Genomic DNA, 17,137 nt, shown 5'->3' on the forward strand with positions numbered 1-17,137 from the left:
CCAAATGCTGAGTCTGGATTCATTAAGAAGACAATTTCCCTAATTTCTTCCTCTGTGGGAATTTTGATGAGGTTTTCATTGTCTTGTTCTGTGATCAGGTTGGGTATGCAATCCAAGCAACTCAAATTAGTTTGTTCTTGGGGTTTCTTGAATAAGTTTTCAAAAAATCTAACAGCTTCATTAGCTATTTGATCTTCATCATCCATCCATTGGTCATCTTCGTTCTTGATCCTTTGTATAGTCATTCTTCTTCTTTTCCTGGTGACAGAGGCATGGAAGAAACTGGTATTCATATCTCCTTCTTTAGCCCATTGAATGTTGCCGTTTGTTTCCAATAGGCCTGCTGAATTTTCAAGTGTCTTGTAAGTGCTGCTTTTTTCTGATTAAGAATAGATCTGTGTTGCTCAGTGTTGTTCACTATGGACTGTTCTTCTAAGTCGTCAATTTCCTTCTCAAGATCCTTAGTATCTGCAAATATATCCCCTAGCACTCCTAGGCCAAGCAGATAGTTTAGAACTTGAAATCTTAGTTTTCTCATGGAATTTCCAGTAGGGATTACCCTCAATATGAGTATCCCAAGCTTCTTTTATAAGTTCTCTGAAACCATCATGCTTAGTTCATATGTTCAGAAACTTAAAGTACTTTAGCGGGGGTGTATTATGGGCTGCAACTTTAAGAAGTAAAGGAGCATGGTCAGAGTTAATTCTCGGTAAGTGAATGATTGATGATTTGGAGAGTTTATTAGCCCTGTGATTCACCATAGCTCTATCCAGTCTTTTCCATATCTGGTGCCCAGTCATTACACCACGTGAATTTGTGCCCCGAAAATCATAAATCCAATAAGTCACAATCCAGAATGCAATTGATGAAAGGGAGGGCTTTTTGATGTTTATGAGGAGCACCCCCTTCTTTTTCTTGTGCTTCAGTAATGCAGTTGAAGTCTCCTACAACACACTGTAAAGAAGTGCCAGATAATCTGTTTAAGTCATCCCAAAGGGGAGTTTTTAAATTAGATTTAGTCTTGGCATACACAATAGAGAACATAACATCTTCACCATTATTCAGATGCAATGTACATGTAAGAACTTGTTCTTGGTCATCTACAATGGAACAATTCAGATCATCTTGAGCAAAAATCCAAATTTTACTATTGATGTTGGAGAAAGCTTGAGAGAAACCCAGTGCTCTCTTGTATTTTGAATCTTATCAATACTAGCAAAGGGTTCAAGGATAGCTATGAAAGTGGGATTGTTGCTAAGTTTGAGAAATTTAAGTCTTTCAAAGGCATTCTTAATGCCTCTAATATTCCATATGATTGTAATCTTGTATTAATCATGAAAAGTTTGGGTAGGGGCTGTGAGCTTTGCTCTGGACCTTGTGAGAGGGGCATTACCACCCCCTCTGCTTTTACCTCTTTTGTATGATCCTTGTCCTCTAGGAGACAAGTTATGGGTACCTGTAATCTCTTCAAATTCTCTACTAACATCAAGGTCAGAGAGAGCTTGAGGATTGAATCTGTCAATAGTTTGGTCTTCAACATTGTCTTCCTCTGCGCTTCCTATTTCAGGTTCTTCTTCTTCACTTGATGTGTTCCCATTGATGCTCTCATATTCATCTTCCCCATCCGATGTGATATCATTAATATGATCAGGAGGATCATTTTCTTTAGGAGGTATAGCAATTTGAATAGGCATAACTTGCAGGTTAGGTTGTGCCATCTGAAACTGATCATTTGCAAGGGTAGGAGTGAGTTTGTTTTTTGAGGAAATCTCCTGAATATTATCACCCTCTGGTGATTCTGGGACATAGGATGGTGAATCAAAATTAGTGTTATTCTTGGTATTAGGAATGTTTGAATTGGTGTCTTGTTCATTTTGTTTTGCACGGGAGTTTGTTGTGGAGATGTAGTATTCCTTTCAATATTGATAGTCTCCTTTTGGTGATTATTGGCTTGAGTTGCAGGCGTGTTCTTCATTTGGGGTTTAATGTGGGTATGCTTCTGGCCTGTTGGTTATTGCTACTGTGAAACTAGTGGACATTGTTGCTTCGTTATAATAATCTGATTCTTTTGAGTATATACAACTCTTTTACCTGCCCGCTGCAGTGTGCTTTAACTATAAGATACAATGTATTACATGAAATTTCATGATTTTCTCGTTGCTCTCTTTATGATAAGTTTAAAAATAAATAAATGCAGAAAGGTTTTAGAAAGGTGAAAGTGGCATTTTCCTAATAGACTCATGTTCTTTCTAGTTGATGATGGTATCTGGAGTTTGGACCAACTTAAGTTATCTCTTTGTTGATGATGGCATTTGGAGTTTGGAACCAACTCAAGTTATCTTCCATCGGCACAAATAGTCAAATACTGAATAGCTAGATTCCTCTCTCCAAACAGACTCGCTTCACAATGCCACAACCCACTTCTAATAAGGCTGGTTTATATAGAGAAAAAGTTGAAGGCTCGGTGATAATATAATGAAGTACTTTGATGAGTAGAGGACAAGGTAGAGTAAACTTTATCAGAAGAATAAGCACCTAGTGAATGGAAGAGCCTTCCCATTTTATCCTCGTACATAACCAACTCAACCAACCATCTATTCCGAAAACCGAAAAATTAGACAAGTCTTTTGCATAGAAACATAAATATGTAAAACAAAGAAAATATAAGTCTAATCCACGTAGGATCTCTAACATCGCTCAAGCATGCGAATCAAAAACACAAAATTTGTAGGTCTAACCCAAACAGCAACATAAAATAGAAGCTCTAGTTCATTCTCTGTGCTGCTTCCTTGGCGAGAACCCTCTCTTTCGCCTTGGTTCTGGCTTGTGATTTGGATCCCATGACACCACCGCCCCATTTCTTTCTGTTTTCCTCATACTTGTCATTGAAGTTTGCCTGAAAAAAGTATAACAAAAATCAATATAAATCCCTCAATAGATTTACAGTTTTACACACAAAAAAAAAAAAGATAACTACAAAGAAAACAAGCAGCCAATTTATCATTTATTAACATAAGATACCTTGATTGCCTCCAAAATTCTGCTGAACTCCATTTTATCTTCATTTTTCACAGTTGTCAAGCATAGAGCCGAAGCAGTTTTCTTGTGCACGATCTGAAAGCAATGCTCAATCATTAGTATCTAATACCATTAAGAAAGCATAGCCATATATAAATGCACATCTCATGTTCCTTACCGATCCTAAACGTGCTTTTCCCTTCACGATGCAGTACGGAATTTCCATCTTTCTGCACAATGCTGGCAGCCACACGACTAACTCTATTGGGTCCACATCATGAGCAATAACCACCAACTGTGCTTTGTTCTGGAGAGGTATCATCAACAGAGTTGTGTTATTTGACAGTAAGATCGACTGGGAAACTACAAATGCTTTGTTACACCAAAACAAACCTGCTCAATAAGGTAGGTTATGTGCTTAAGACCATATTTCACAATAATGGGTTTCTTAGTCTCGGGTGTTTTCCCTTCTGCTTCAGCTTGAGCTCTTTTTAAGAGACGCTCCTTCTTTGCAGCTTTGTCTTCAGGCCTGTACTTCAGTAGCATCTTGAACAGGTTGGTGGCTGAACATTCGAAAGAAAGGCAATTGTAAACGTCAGTTCAGCTGTCATGAAACTTCAAACAGCAAGCACAAGCAGAATAAAGTAGAATTCTTTTGTGACCTTAAGGTCAGGTACGATATATTATACTAAAAGTTGCAAGAGAAGGGTGAGCAAAGTGTGCTACATCTAGGTAGATTGAGTGACACTGAAGATAGTGCAGATTTGCCCCAATAGAACGATACGGAGAATGAGCAAAATAACACACTAATCCATTATCCTTGTGAGCGAATAGGAGACAAGGTAAAAATACAGAGAAAAACAAAAGGATGAGAAAGTAAGTTCAAAGACCACATAAAGCTCTACTTGAACATGCCAAAAGCAAAAGACCACATAAAGCTCTACTTGAACATGCCAAAAGCAAAAGACAACCATCCATACAACTCCTTTTACAGATGACCAATTAGTCAAAAAGACACGAACCATCCAATATAGCGCGAGCAAATTAATTCATTTAGAAAAGATAAAGCAACAGACTAGAAATCTTATGCAAAATTTTCAGCTAAGATATTAAAGATGTCGTTCTTAATCAAAAAGAAAGAGAACATTCAATTAAGACAGCCTCGTTTTGACATTATTGATTCCTAAACGGAAAACTTGCCATTGATATTACATGTTACAATTCATGGAGTAAAGTAGATGTATTCGCCTAAACAGTTGTAGAAATGTATAATGGTTAATGTATATATGTATAAATTTTCAGTGTCGAAGTCTTGCCCAGTGGACACTGAAAATTTTCAAAACAAGAATCAGAAGGCAAGACTCAACTATTCTATAATTCAAGTTATTTTGCCTAATAAAGCAGCATTTTCAGAGAGAATACAATCTCACATGAGGCACATAGCAAAAGCGCAAAGGCAGCAACTTTTCATGAGCCAGTAATCACATAGACAGCATACAAACAAGTGACTTAACACAAAGACAAAGCTGTTGGGTTCAAAACATACCAAGGTTCTTGTCAAGGGTTTTTGAGAATTGGTTAAGAGAAGGAGGAACCTTCAAACGCTGCTTAAGAATCCTCCTTTTCCTCTGGATACGAACAACCTGAGGCCATCTCACGAAACGGGTCAGATCCTTCTTGGGCGGCAATGCACCACCGATCCCAAACTGCTTTGGCCGCTTCTCGAACAGTGGATTCACCACTTTCGCCTGAACCGGTTTCTTCTTTGCTGCTACTGCTACACCTTTCTTTGGAGCCTGCAACCAATTTCCCACAATCAAACTTTAAACTCAAAATCCAAAATCGTCGAGAAAAAGAGCCTATGAATGGCTGTAGCTTACCATTTTCCTGCTAGACGGCGAGGGAGGAGCAAAGCAACTTAGGTGTATGGATGTTTGAACTCTTTGTTGTAGTGAACTCTAGGGTATAAGATGAGTTGGTGAAATCCTGGGAGTTATTGGGCTAGGGCTATCTAGTTTGTTTGGGCCATATTGTATTGGACCCTAACGCAAAAATGATACCAGGTAGCCACTTTTAGGACTACTGTTTATAATATGGCCAGTTCCTTGAAAAGTAGTTGAAAGCTAACCATAAATTTAAAAGAGGAATTTTCAGAAACCACTATAGTTTAGACACTATTTATGTAATATAATTATAGTTTTTATATTCTCTATTCGTAGCAAAACTTACGTTGCTAGTCTCATGTATTTTATGTATTTGTGCGCTTACGACTTCTTGTATCAATGAATACAGAGTTGGTAGAATCGCGGGACAAATATTTTTAAAAACGAAAAATGCAATAAATCAGCGTGTATCACGCTTGAAAGATCTCAACCTACAAAATTAGAACACGACTCTTTATCTCTTCCATAATTAGAAGATTTTGCTCTAATTTTCAGCAAATACGCATTCACAAAACAGAACATATATATTGTCAAAACTGAATTCGAAGTTTGAAAATACACATTTATTGAGATAGTGTATTTATTATCTGTATATTTATTGTTTGTTAGTAGTTAGTTAATTGTGTTAGCATGGCCTTAGTTAACTAGTATTAGTCATAAATAGTTCGCACATGTATATATATATTGTGTTAGCATGGCATTAGTCAACTAATATTAGTCATAAATAGTTCGCACGTGTATATATACTCAGTTGAGATATTAATACAATTTAGTCGGTTCATTTCACATAACTGTCTCTCTCATTTCCCTGTTCTTCTTCGAGAACCTTCTAAGGTTCCACCATTGGAGCTCAAGCTTGAGCTCTGCTCATCTGTTACTTCCATAGTTTTACATGGTATCAGAGCGAGGTATTCTACTCGCTATTCTCTTCAATTTGTCTCTCAATTTTTTGGATTATAGAGTCAAAGTCATCATCTCCATTTTTGCCCCAATTTTCCCGATCCGACATTCTCTTCTTCTCGCTTCATTTTCAGCAAATCGATATTGTTTCTCATGGCTATCCTTGATCCAAACAATGATTCTAGAGTTGAATCAAGTGCTTCAACCCACGTCGCCGACACTGACCCTGGAGTCAATCCGAGCTGCCCATTTTATATGTACCCATCGGATAATCCTGGTGCGATGCTGATGATAACTCCATTCAACGGCGTCGGATACCGATCCTGGAGAAGAAGCATCCTTAGAGCCCTTTCAGTCAAAAATAAAATAGGATTCATCACTGGTGAGTACAAACGACCAGACCTAGATTCTCCGCAATTTTGTCAGTGGGAGAGGTGCGACGATATGGTAATCTCATAGATCCTGAATTCTCTGTGCAAGGAAATTGCTGACAGTGTCGAGTACGCTAATAATGCTTTTGAACTTTGGAGGGAATTGGAAGATAGGTACGATCAGACTAATGGCACTAAGTTGTATCAAATCCAAAAGAAAATCAATGATTTAGTGCAAGGTAACTTCGATGTTACCGGATATTATATGAAAATAAAGAAGCTTATGGAGGAATTAAACATGATAAATGCCAAGTCATAATGTAGTTGTCAGTTCACTTGTGGGGCTAAGGAGAATATGCATAAGGCTGAACAAGATAGAAGACTTATCCAATTCCTCATGAGATTAAACGAATTGTACACCACAATGCGAGGTTGTATACCCATGATGAATCTATTACCTTATATGGCACATGCCTTCTCTTTGCTCATTCAGGAGGAAAAGCAAAGAGAAGTGAAGCCATATAATCAACTCATGCTCGATTCTTCCTCCTTGAATGTTAATGTACATGCGCACAATAATTTCAACAATAGAACACCTATGCATAATAATTTCAAAAACCAATTATTCTCCAACCAACCATTCCTCCACAAGTACTAAACCTCACCCCTTCTGTGATCACTGCAAACGTGCTGGCCACACTAAAGACAAATGCTTCAAGATCCATCGCTATCCGTAGGATTTTAATCAGAATCCTAAGTACAATAAAGGCAAAAAGACTGCAGCTAATGTACACAGTACTCCAGTCGATGCATTTTGTATGAAAGATGAAGAAACACAAGCTCAAGGTAGCAACTCTAATGTGAGTCTCACTAGAGAGCAATATGGACAGTTTGTGACTTTGCTTCAGCACTTTCAGACCAACACTGGATGAGATAATTCAGACAACAATGTGACTGGTGGAGCTGTGAACTTTGCAGGTATTTTTGCTTGTTCCGCTTATGTTCTCTCTGTTGATTTTGTCCTACTCTCATGTAAATGCTTTAAATCAAAGGCTGACATTTGGATCCTAGACTCTGGGGCCTCTAACCATATGACCTTTAACAAATCCTTACTCACTCACAATAAAACCTTAGTGTATCCTATGTTAATTACACTGCCAAATGGCTATAGAATCAAGGTTACATAAATTGTAACTGTCACATTAGCATTAAACATTGTTCTACATAGAGTTCTCTATGTTCCATCCTTCAAGTACAAACTTATTTCAATTCACTCTTTAGCTTCTCAACTTAAAGGTTTGGTTGCTTTCTCTGACTTTCTTTGTCTACTGTAGGCCCCTTCAATGAAGAGGCCTCTGGAGATTGGTAAGGTCAAGGATGGCTTATACCTCTTATGTTCAAGTTGTCTGAAGAATTCATGCTCTTCCTTACATGTTCCTTTACCTGTTTCCTATTCTATTTTGTCTAAATCTTCTGATATAAATAGTTTGCACTGTCAACATCATGAATCATCTGTAAATGTTCCCATTTGCAATTCACAATCATTTGTAAATAATTTCACTAGTAATAAAACTTAGTGCATTTCCTCACATTCTTTCTTGTCTGATAAGAATCAAGATGACATGTTGTGGCATTACAGATTAGGCCATGTGCCCTTTGTCAAAATGAGGGAGGTATCATCCATTCCTGTTCAGTTCTCAACCAAACAACCTTTCCTTTGCTCCATTTGTCCTATGGCTAGACAACCTAGACTTGCATTCCCTCATAGGACTAGCACTACCACTTCCATTTTTGAACTTATTCATGTAGACCTCTGGGGATCCCACCACATTGCTACTTATGATAATTAGAAATATTTCCTCACCCTGGTAGATGATCATAGCATTGCCACTTGGACCCACCTCTTGAGCAGTAAGAGCAATGCCTTACAAGTCATCAAAAGCTTCATATCCTTAGATGAAACCCACTTCAAATCCAGTGTCAAGTACCTCAGATAAGATAATGGTTCAGAATTTGTCAATATGGAAGCCTTATCATTCTTTCAGTCCAAAGGTATAGTTCATCAGAAAACATGCCCCTATACTCCTCAACAAAATGGAGTCGTAGAAAGTGGATTCACAACATGAGGGCAATACCCTCGATACTACACCAGGTGCTGAAATTCCCAACACCTGGAGGAGTTAAAATAGTTTACGGAGAATAACCGGCCACAAAGGAGATGTTCGCGATAGACGAGGTGATCCTGGTATCCGCACTTTCGACATCGAAAGGTCTGAACCCAATGGTCAAAGACGGGACCAAATATCAATTACCGATACATGTCTCGATGGAACCGGAGAAGTAGGGGATGTATGAAGACGATGAATATGGAGTTCCCAGATCTTTCATAGTCCCCAATGATTTCGACGCCACCAAATCAACAATCGAAGAAATGGAACAAGTCATATTGATCGGGCACCTGCATGATCGTAAGGTACACCTAGGCACCGGGTTAAGCCACGAGCTCAGAAAAAAACTCATTCAATTCCTTATAGCTAACATAAATTGTTTCGCTTAGTCCCATCTCGATATGACAGGGATTTCACCAGAGATAACCACTCACAAGCTGAGCCTGGATCCGAAATTCCATAAGGTCAAGCAGAAAAGGAGGCCTAAGTCCGAAGTCAATCATGCATTCATCAAGGACGAGGTATCTAAACTCCTTAAAATAGGGTCTATCTGGGAGGTTAAGTATCCTAATTGGTTAGTAAACGTAGTAGTAGTCCCTAAAAATAGAGATACATTAAGAATGTGTGTAGACTATAAAGATTTGAACAAGGCATGACCCAAGGACTCTGTCCCCCTGCCAAACATCGATCGCTTGATCGATGCAACGGCTGGCCACGAGATGCTCAGTTTTCTCGATGCCTACTCCGGGTACAACCAAATTTGGATGGACCTGAACGACCAGGAAAAAACGTCCCTCATCACTAAATATGGTAGTAACTACTATAATGTAATGCCATTCGGACTAAAAAACGCTAGTGCCACTTACCAACACTTAGTAAATCGAATAATCGAAGAACAAATAGGATAATCGATGGAGGTTTACATTGACGATATGTTAGTTAAGTCCCTACGAGCAGAGGACCATTTGAAACATTTGCAGGAAACCTTCAACATATTGAAGAAGTACAACATGAAGCTGAACCCGGAGAAATGCGCATTCGGAGTCGGGTCCGGAAAATTCTTTGGGTTCATGGTGTCCAACCGAGGAATCGAGATTAATCCCGATAAGATCAAGTCCATCGAGGACATCAGTTTCATAGATAGCGTCAAGGCCGTACAAAGGTTGATCGGACGCATAACCGCTTTGGGTTGATTCATCTCGAGGTCCTCCGATAAGAGCCATCGTTTCTTTTCACTGTTAAAGAAGAAGAATAACTTCTCGTGGACCCCTAAGTGCCAACATGCCCTGGAGGAACTTAAGCGGTACCTCTCAAGCCCGCCTTTTCTTCATACTCCGAAGGCAGACGAACAGTTGTACCTGTACCTAGCGGTATCTGAGGTAGCGGTAAATGGAGTCCTAGTCCCAGAAGAGGAAGGTACGTAATTTCCTATCCATTATGTTAGCAGAACTCCATGCGAGGCCGAAACTAGGTATCCCCACCTAGAAAAATTGGCGCTCGCTTTGCTAAGTGCCTCCATATGTGTTATGACTACTTACCCCCCTGAGAAACATAATGCATAAACCCGAGCTCTCGGGACGATTGGCTAAATAGGCCGTGGAGATCAGCGGGTATGACATCGAATATCGACCCTGAACCACCATCAAATCATAAATTTTAGCGGACTTCGTGGTCGACTTCACGTCGGCCCTAGTTCTTGAGGTCGAAAAGGAGCTGCTATTGAACTCGAGGACCTCTTCCAGAATCTGGACCCTCTTTACGGATGGTGCCTCGAACGCAAATGGGTCCGGACTTGACATCGTGTTGAAACCACCGACAGGTAATGTAGTTAGACAATCTATTAGAACTGTAAAATTGACAAACAACAAGGCCGGATATGAGGTCATGATTGCAGGTCTTGAACTGGCTAAAAGCTTGGGGGCCGAGGTGGTCGAAGCTAAATGTGATTCTCTTCTCGTGGTGAATCAAGTCAATGGAATGTTTGAAGTCAAAGAAGAACAAATGCGAAGATACCTGGATAAACTACATGTAACGCTACATCGGTTTAGGGAATGAACGTTACAACATGTACCTCGGGATCAAAACAGCCAGGCCGATGCTCTTGCTAACTTGGGATTGTCGGTCGACGACGATGAATTCAACTCGGGAATGGTCGTACAACTCATGAAATCGGTAGTAGAGGAAGGCCACGCCGAGATAAATTCGACAAGCTTAACGTGGGACTGGAGAAACAAGTACATATATTACTTGAAGACCGGAAAACTTCCCTCGGATCCTAAAGAATCGAGAGTGTTGCATACGAAAGCAACCCGATTCAGCTTGTTCGAAGACGGTACCCTATTTAGAAGATCATTTGATAGCCCACTTGCCATATTTTTGGGGCAGGGAGACACCGGGTACATTTTGAGAGAAGTCCACGAGGGCACCTGCGGAACCATTCGGGAGCCGAGTCATTAGTTCGGATGATAATCAGAGCCAGATATTACTGGATCGATATAGAAAAAGACGCAAAGGAGTTTCGTACGAAAATGCGACGAGTTTGAGAGGCATGTTCCGATGATCCGCCAGCCCAGGGAGCCGCTACATTCGGTCTTATCACCCTGGCCATTCATGAAATGGGGGATGAGCATCGTCGGTCCCCTGCCTTGGGCGCCCTTTCCTACTACACCCAAAGTTCATAAAGATAAATTTGAGCCTAGTACCACTCCTCATGTCTTTGTGGGGTGCCCTTATGAGACTAAAGGATATAAGGTTCTGAATCTGGCCTCTAGAAAAAATTTTGTCTCTAGAGATATGATCTTCCATTAACACATCTTCCCCTTTGCCATCCCACCTGATTCCTCCTCTTCTTTTCCCTTAGTGCTTAACTTTGTCCCTCTTACAGTAGATGTGACACCTCCTAAACCACATTCAACTGATTGTATGTCTAGACCACTAAGAGATATAGTTCACACCTTCAGTATAACCTCACATGCAGATACTCCAACAGTATCACCCCCCCCCCCCCCCCGTCACTCTTCATCCTTGGAACCCCCTATAATTTATTCAACACCCGAAATTTAGAATAATCATGTACCTAGAAGGTCCACTAGGGAACATCATTTACTTGTGCATTTAAAAGACTATGTATGTTCTTTGCCTAATCTACATCATATTGTTCACCCTCCATCTACTTCATCTTCTTCTGCCACTGCATCTAACTCAGATTCTCCTTATTTTTTCAATACTCTTTTCTCCAAACATCGTCATGTCCCTTTCACTTCGTTGGTCCCTTATAGTTAGCAACTTGTGCAAAGTGTTTGCGATGATAGTGAGCCAGGATCTTATGAGGAAACAGCCTTGAATCCTGCTTGGCAAACAACCATTCCACTATATGTAACGACTAGGAATTCCAACCATCAGGACCGTGATGGCGCCTAACAATTCACTTGCTAGGCAAGCCAACGTTAGAGAATAGTAATGCCAAATTTACCAAATTTCAGTAATAAGAACAATAATGCTAAAACAGAATCTAGAACAGCTTTGCGGAATAATATAACCCATACTATATCAAACGTTTGCTCTGATAGGTTGACAAAAGGGGTTGCTATGATGGTAAACAACCTCCACTTCCAACCAAGAGGTTGTGAGTTCGAGTCACCCCAAGAGCAAGGTGGGGAGTTCTTGGAGGGAAAGATGTCGAGGGTCTATTGGAAACAGCCTCTCTACCTCATGGTAGGGGTAAGGTCTGCGTACACACTACCCTCCCCAGACCCCACTAGTGGGATTATACTAGGTTGTTGTTATTGTTGTTGTTGTTGTTGTTGTTGTTGTTGTTATATGAAACGTTTAGGATCTCGAGTCACAACTCACAAGCTACTATGATTTGCTACAAACAGAGTCTGAAAAGAAAAAATACACTATTTTGAAGTAAGAAAACAGTAAATGATAAAACTAGGAAGAGACTCCAGGGTCTACGGACGCCAGCAGATCTACCTTGGGTCTCCTTACAGCAAATCCAACAGCTAACCTCTCAATCAGCTAGGGCCGATTCTAAAATCTGCACAAGAAGTGCAGAGTATAGTATGAGTACAACTGACCCAATGTACTCGTAAGTGTCGAGCCTAACTTCGACGAAGTAGTGACGAGGCTAAGACCAGACACTCACATATTAAACCTGTGCAAATAACAACATATATACAAAAATTAACGGCAAGTAAAAGCTAGACAAGTAATATAGGGAGGGGGAACATACTGAGGGGAATACAAGATAGAGAATCACATTAGTAATGATAACTTGAGCAACCATTATACCTTGAACCAATAAGAATCAGTAAACACAGTAAAAGAAAATGCATGTTATCATCCTTCGTGCTTTTACTCTCAACCTCACCATATAAATCAATAGAAACGGCACGACATCACCCTTCGTGCTTTTACTCTCACCATATGGCACGGCATCACCCTCCGTGCTTTTACTCTCATTCTCACCGTATAAATCAATAGAAATGGTTATCAATAGAAAAGTCTTACTTCAACATTTGATTCCACAATACCAACCTTAACTTTGAAATCAATACTCAATTATCACCAAAGATCCCTAAACATGGATAACATGATCAAAGAAGGCAATAATTACAAGAAACCAAGTCCCACTCGCATGTTTTAACCCGACAACGACGCATAAGTACTCGTCACCTCACATATACGTTGTACCCAACATCTAAACATGTAGCAAATAGATAAACAGGTCTTATTCCCTCAAGTCAAGGTTAACCACGACACTTACCTTGCTCCAACGACCAAACTCAAAGCTCAACCACGACTTTCCCTTCACACAAGCCTCCGAACCAATAGAATCTAGAAAATTACCAACCAAACGATTCAGTTTAAGCCTTAAAACTACCCATGATTGTAAAGAATTCAATTTAGGTCATTATTGAAAAAGTCAACACCCGAGCTCGCTTGGTCCAAACATGAAATTCGGACCAAAACCCGATTACCCATTCACCCCGAGTCTGGTTATGTAATTTGTTTTGGAATCCGACCTCAATTTTGAGGTCTAAATCCCTATTTTTCAAAAATTCCTAATTCTACCCAAACTCCCCAATTTTCACCATGAAAACTCTAGATTTTAGGTTGAAATCTTATGAAAAATAGTGAAAGATTGAAAGAAACTAGCTTAGAATCACTTACCAATGTTTTTTGGAAAAAAAGCTCTTTGGAAAATCGCCTCTAGGGTTCTTGAGTTTGAAAATTTGAAGAATGAACCAAAAATCCCGTCTAACTTAAGTTTTACACAACTACAGATGTTGCAAATGCGACCAGGGATTCACAATTGCGAACCCCGCAAATGCGAAGCTCCTCCATCTCCGCTGCCTTCGCAAATGCGAACAGGATGTTCACAAATGCGGACTGTGAGCATCGCAAATGCGACCCAAAACTTTGCAAATGCGAAGGTCCACCCCCAGCCCACTACTCGCAAATGCGATGGTCTCTTCGCAAATGCGAGGCTCGCATTTGCGAGCCAAACCTCGCAAATGTGAAGTCTGCAGATCTGATACACCAGCTATGATTTTCTAAGTTCAAACCACTCCGTAGCCTATCCGAAACTCACTCGAGCCCTTGGGGATCTAAACCAACTATGCACATAAGTCTAAAAATCATAAGACCTTGCTCGCGCGATCAAATCGCCAAAATAACACCTAGAACTACGAATTGAACACCAAATCAAATAAAACTTTCAAGAAAATTTTGAAACTTCTATATTAACAACTGGACGTCCGAATCACGTCAAACCAACTCCGTTTCTCACCAAATTTGACAGACAAGTCATAAATATAGTATTGGACCTATACCGGGTTCTGGAACCAAAATACGGACCCGTTATCCAAAAACTCAAGCTTTGGTCAAACATTTTCAATTCATTAAGGCTTTAACTTGCATATTTTTACAAAGTCCGATATCTCGGGCGAGGGACTTTCGAATTCGATTTTGGGCATAAGCCCAAGTTTCAAATCACGGTACGGACCCACCGGGACTGTCAAAACATGAATCCGGGTCTGTTTACTTAAAATATTGACCAAAGTCAACTCAAATGAAGTTTTTAGGCAAAAATTCTTATTGTTTTTCAATTTTTAACATAACAGCTTTCCGGAAACAAGCCCGGACTACGCACGCAACTCGAGGAAGGATAAAATAAGGTGTTTGAAGCTTAAAAGCACAGAATTAGGTTCTAACACATAAGATGACCATTCGGGTCATCACATTCTCCACCTCTTAAACAACCGTTCGTCCTCGAATGGACATAGAAAAGTACCTGAACTAGTGAAAAGGTGGGGATATCTACTCCGAATTTCTGACTTGGAATCCCAGGTAGCTGCCTCGACGGGCTGACCTCTCCACTGCACTCGAACTGAAGGATAACTCTTCGACCTCAACTAACGAACGTGCCGGGCTAAAATAGCCATCGGCTCCTGCTCGTAAGTCAAATCCTTGTCCAGCTGGACAGAGCTGAAATATAATACATGGGACGTATTGCCGTGATACTTCTAGAGCATAGACACATGGAACACCGGATGAACTGCTGATAACCCCAGTGGCAACATAAGCCTGTAAGCCACCTCTCCCACTCTCTCGAGAATCTTAAAAGGTCTGATATACCTAGCGCTCAACTTACCCTTATTTCCGAACCTCATGACACCCTTCATGGGTGATACCGGAGCAACACTCTCTTCCTGAACATGAATGCAGCATCACAAACTCTACGGTCGGCATAACTCTTTTGCCTGGACTGAGCTGTGCAAAGTCTATCCTGAATAATCTTGACCTTATCCAAGGCATCTTGTACTAGATTTGTACCCAACAACTGAGCCTCTCTGTCTCGAACCACCCAACTGGCGACCGGCACCGCCTACCGTATAATGCCTCATAGGGAGCCATCTGAATGCTCGACTAGTAGTTGTTGTTGTAGGCGAACTCTGTATGGGGCAAGAACTGATCCTATGATCCTCCGAAGTCTATAACACATGCGCGGAACATATTCTCCAATATCTGAATAGTGCGCTCGGACTGTCTGTCCGTCTGAGGATAAAATGATGTGCTCAACTCAACCAGCGTACCCAACTCACGTTGTAATGACCTCCAGAAGTGCGAGGTGAACTGTGTACCTCGGTCAGAAATGATAGACACGGGCACACCGTGAAGACGGATGATCTCGCGGATATAAATCTCTGCTAACCACTCCGAAGAATAGGTAACTGCCACAGGAATGAAATGCGCTGACTTAGTCAGCCTATCCACAATGACCCGAACGGTATCGAACTTCCTCTGAGTCTGTGGGAGTCCAACAACGAAATCCATAATGATATGCTCCCACTTCCACTCAGGAATCTCTAACTTCTGATGCAAACCACCAGGTCTCTGATGCTCACACTTTACTTTCTGATAATTTAGACACCGAGCTACATATGCAACTATGCCCTTCTTCATTCTCCTCCACCAATAATGTTGCCGCAAGTCCTGATACATCTTGGCGGCACCCGGATAAATAGAATACCGGGAACTGTAAGCTTCCTCAAGAATCAACTCACGAATTCCATCCACATTAGGCACACAAACAAGACCATGCATCCTCAAAACTCCATCATCTCCAACAGTAACCTGCTTGGAACCACCGTGCCGCACTGTGTTCTTAAGGACAAGCAAATAAGGGTCGGTATACTACCGCTCCCTGATGTGCTCAAACAAGGAAGACCGAGCGACTGTACAAGCTAGGACACGACTGGTCTCGGAAACATCCAATCTCACGAACTGATTGGCCAAATCTTGAACATCTAATGCAAGCGGTCTCTCAACAACTGGAATGAACGCAAGGCTGCCCATACTCGCTGCCTTTCTACTCAGGGCATCGGCCACCACATTGGCCTTCTCGGGATGATACAAGATGGTGATATCATAGTCTTTCAATAGCTCCAACCACATCATCTGCCTCAAATTGAGATCCTTTTGCTTGAACAAATACTGAAGGCTCTGATGGTCTGTGAAAACCTCACACGACACACCGTAAAGGTAGTGCCTCCAAATCTTCAGCGCATGAATAATGGTTGTCAACTCTAAATCATGAACAAGGTAATTCTTCTCATGAACCTTCAACTGCCGTGACGCATATGCAATCACCCTACCCTCCTGCATCAATACCGCATCAAACCCAACACGGGACGCATCACAATATACCGTATAAGATCCTGAACTTGTGGGCAACACTAATACTAGCGTTGTAGTCAAAGCCGTCTTGAGCTATTGAAAGCTCGCCTCACACTCGTCTGACCATCTGAATAGGGCACCCTTCTGGGTCAACCGGGTCAATGGGGCTGCTATAGATGAAAACCCCTCCACAAACCGACAGTAATAACCCGCCAACCCCAAGAAACTCCAGATCTCCGTGGCTGAAGTGGGTCTAGGCCAGTTCTGAACTGCCTTAATCTTCTTAGGGTCTACCTGAATACCCTCTGCTGATACAACGTGCCCCAAGAAGGCGACTGAGTCCAACCAAAACTCGCACTTTAAAAACTTAGCATATAACTGGCTGGCTCTCAGAGTCTGAAGTACAATCCGAAGATGTTGCTCGTGCTCCTCTCGACTACAGGAGTAGATCAAGATTTCATCAACAAACACAATCACAAAAGAGTCCAGATAGGGCTTGAACACCCGGTTCATCAAATCCATAAACGTTGTTGGGGCATTTGTCAGCCTAAAT

General features: G+C 41.0%; 1 protein-coding gene across 1 annotated transcript; it reads right to left on the minus strand.

The window, feature by feature from the left end:
- Positions 1 to 2,507: 2,507 nt before the first annotated feature.
- On the minus strand, positions 2,508 to 5,035 carry LOC107826327 (large ribosomal subunit protein eL8y). The gene is made up of 6 exons (XM_016653288.2): positions 4,899 to 5,035; positions 4,565 to 4,814; positions 3,412 to 3,581; positions 3,197 to 3,325; positions 3,022 to 3,114; positions 2,508 to 2,896 (listed from the first exon to the last, which is right to left on the minus strand). The coding sequence occupies exons 1-6, from the start codon at positions 4,899 to 4,901 to the stop codon at positions 2,765 to 2,767; spliced, it is 777 nt and encodes a 258-aa protein (XP_016508774.1). The 5' UTR covers positions 4,902 to 5,035; the 3' UTR covers positions 2,508 to 2,764.
- Positions 5,036 to 17,137: the final 12,102 nt, after the last annotated feature.

Source organism: Nicotiana tabacum, chromosome 4 (genome assembly GCF_000715075.1).
Source record: "Nicotiana tabacum cultivar K326 chromosome 4, ASM71507v2, whole genome shotgun sequence".
Taxonomy (NCBI): domain Eukaryota; kingdom Viridiplantae; phylum Streptophyta; class Magnoliopsida; order Solanales; family Solanaceae; genus Nicotiana; species Nicotiana tabacum.

What these genes read in the sequence shown, in the direction of transcription:
- LOC107826327 (XM_016653288.2), bottom strand. An exon ending in AACCCTTGACAAGAACCTTG is followed by an intron (nt 3,582 to 4,564) that starts GTATGTTTTGAA and finishes TCGAATGTTCAG; the next exon opens with CCACCAACCTGTTCAAGATG. An exon ending in GAATTTTGGAGGCAATCAAG is followed by an intron (nt 2,897 to 3,021) that starts GTATCTTATGTT and finishes TACTTTTTTCAG; the next exon opens with GCAAACTTCAATGACAAGTA.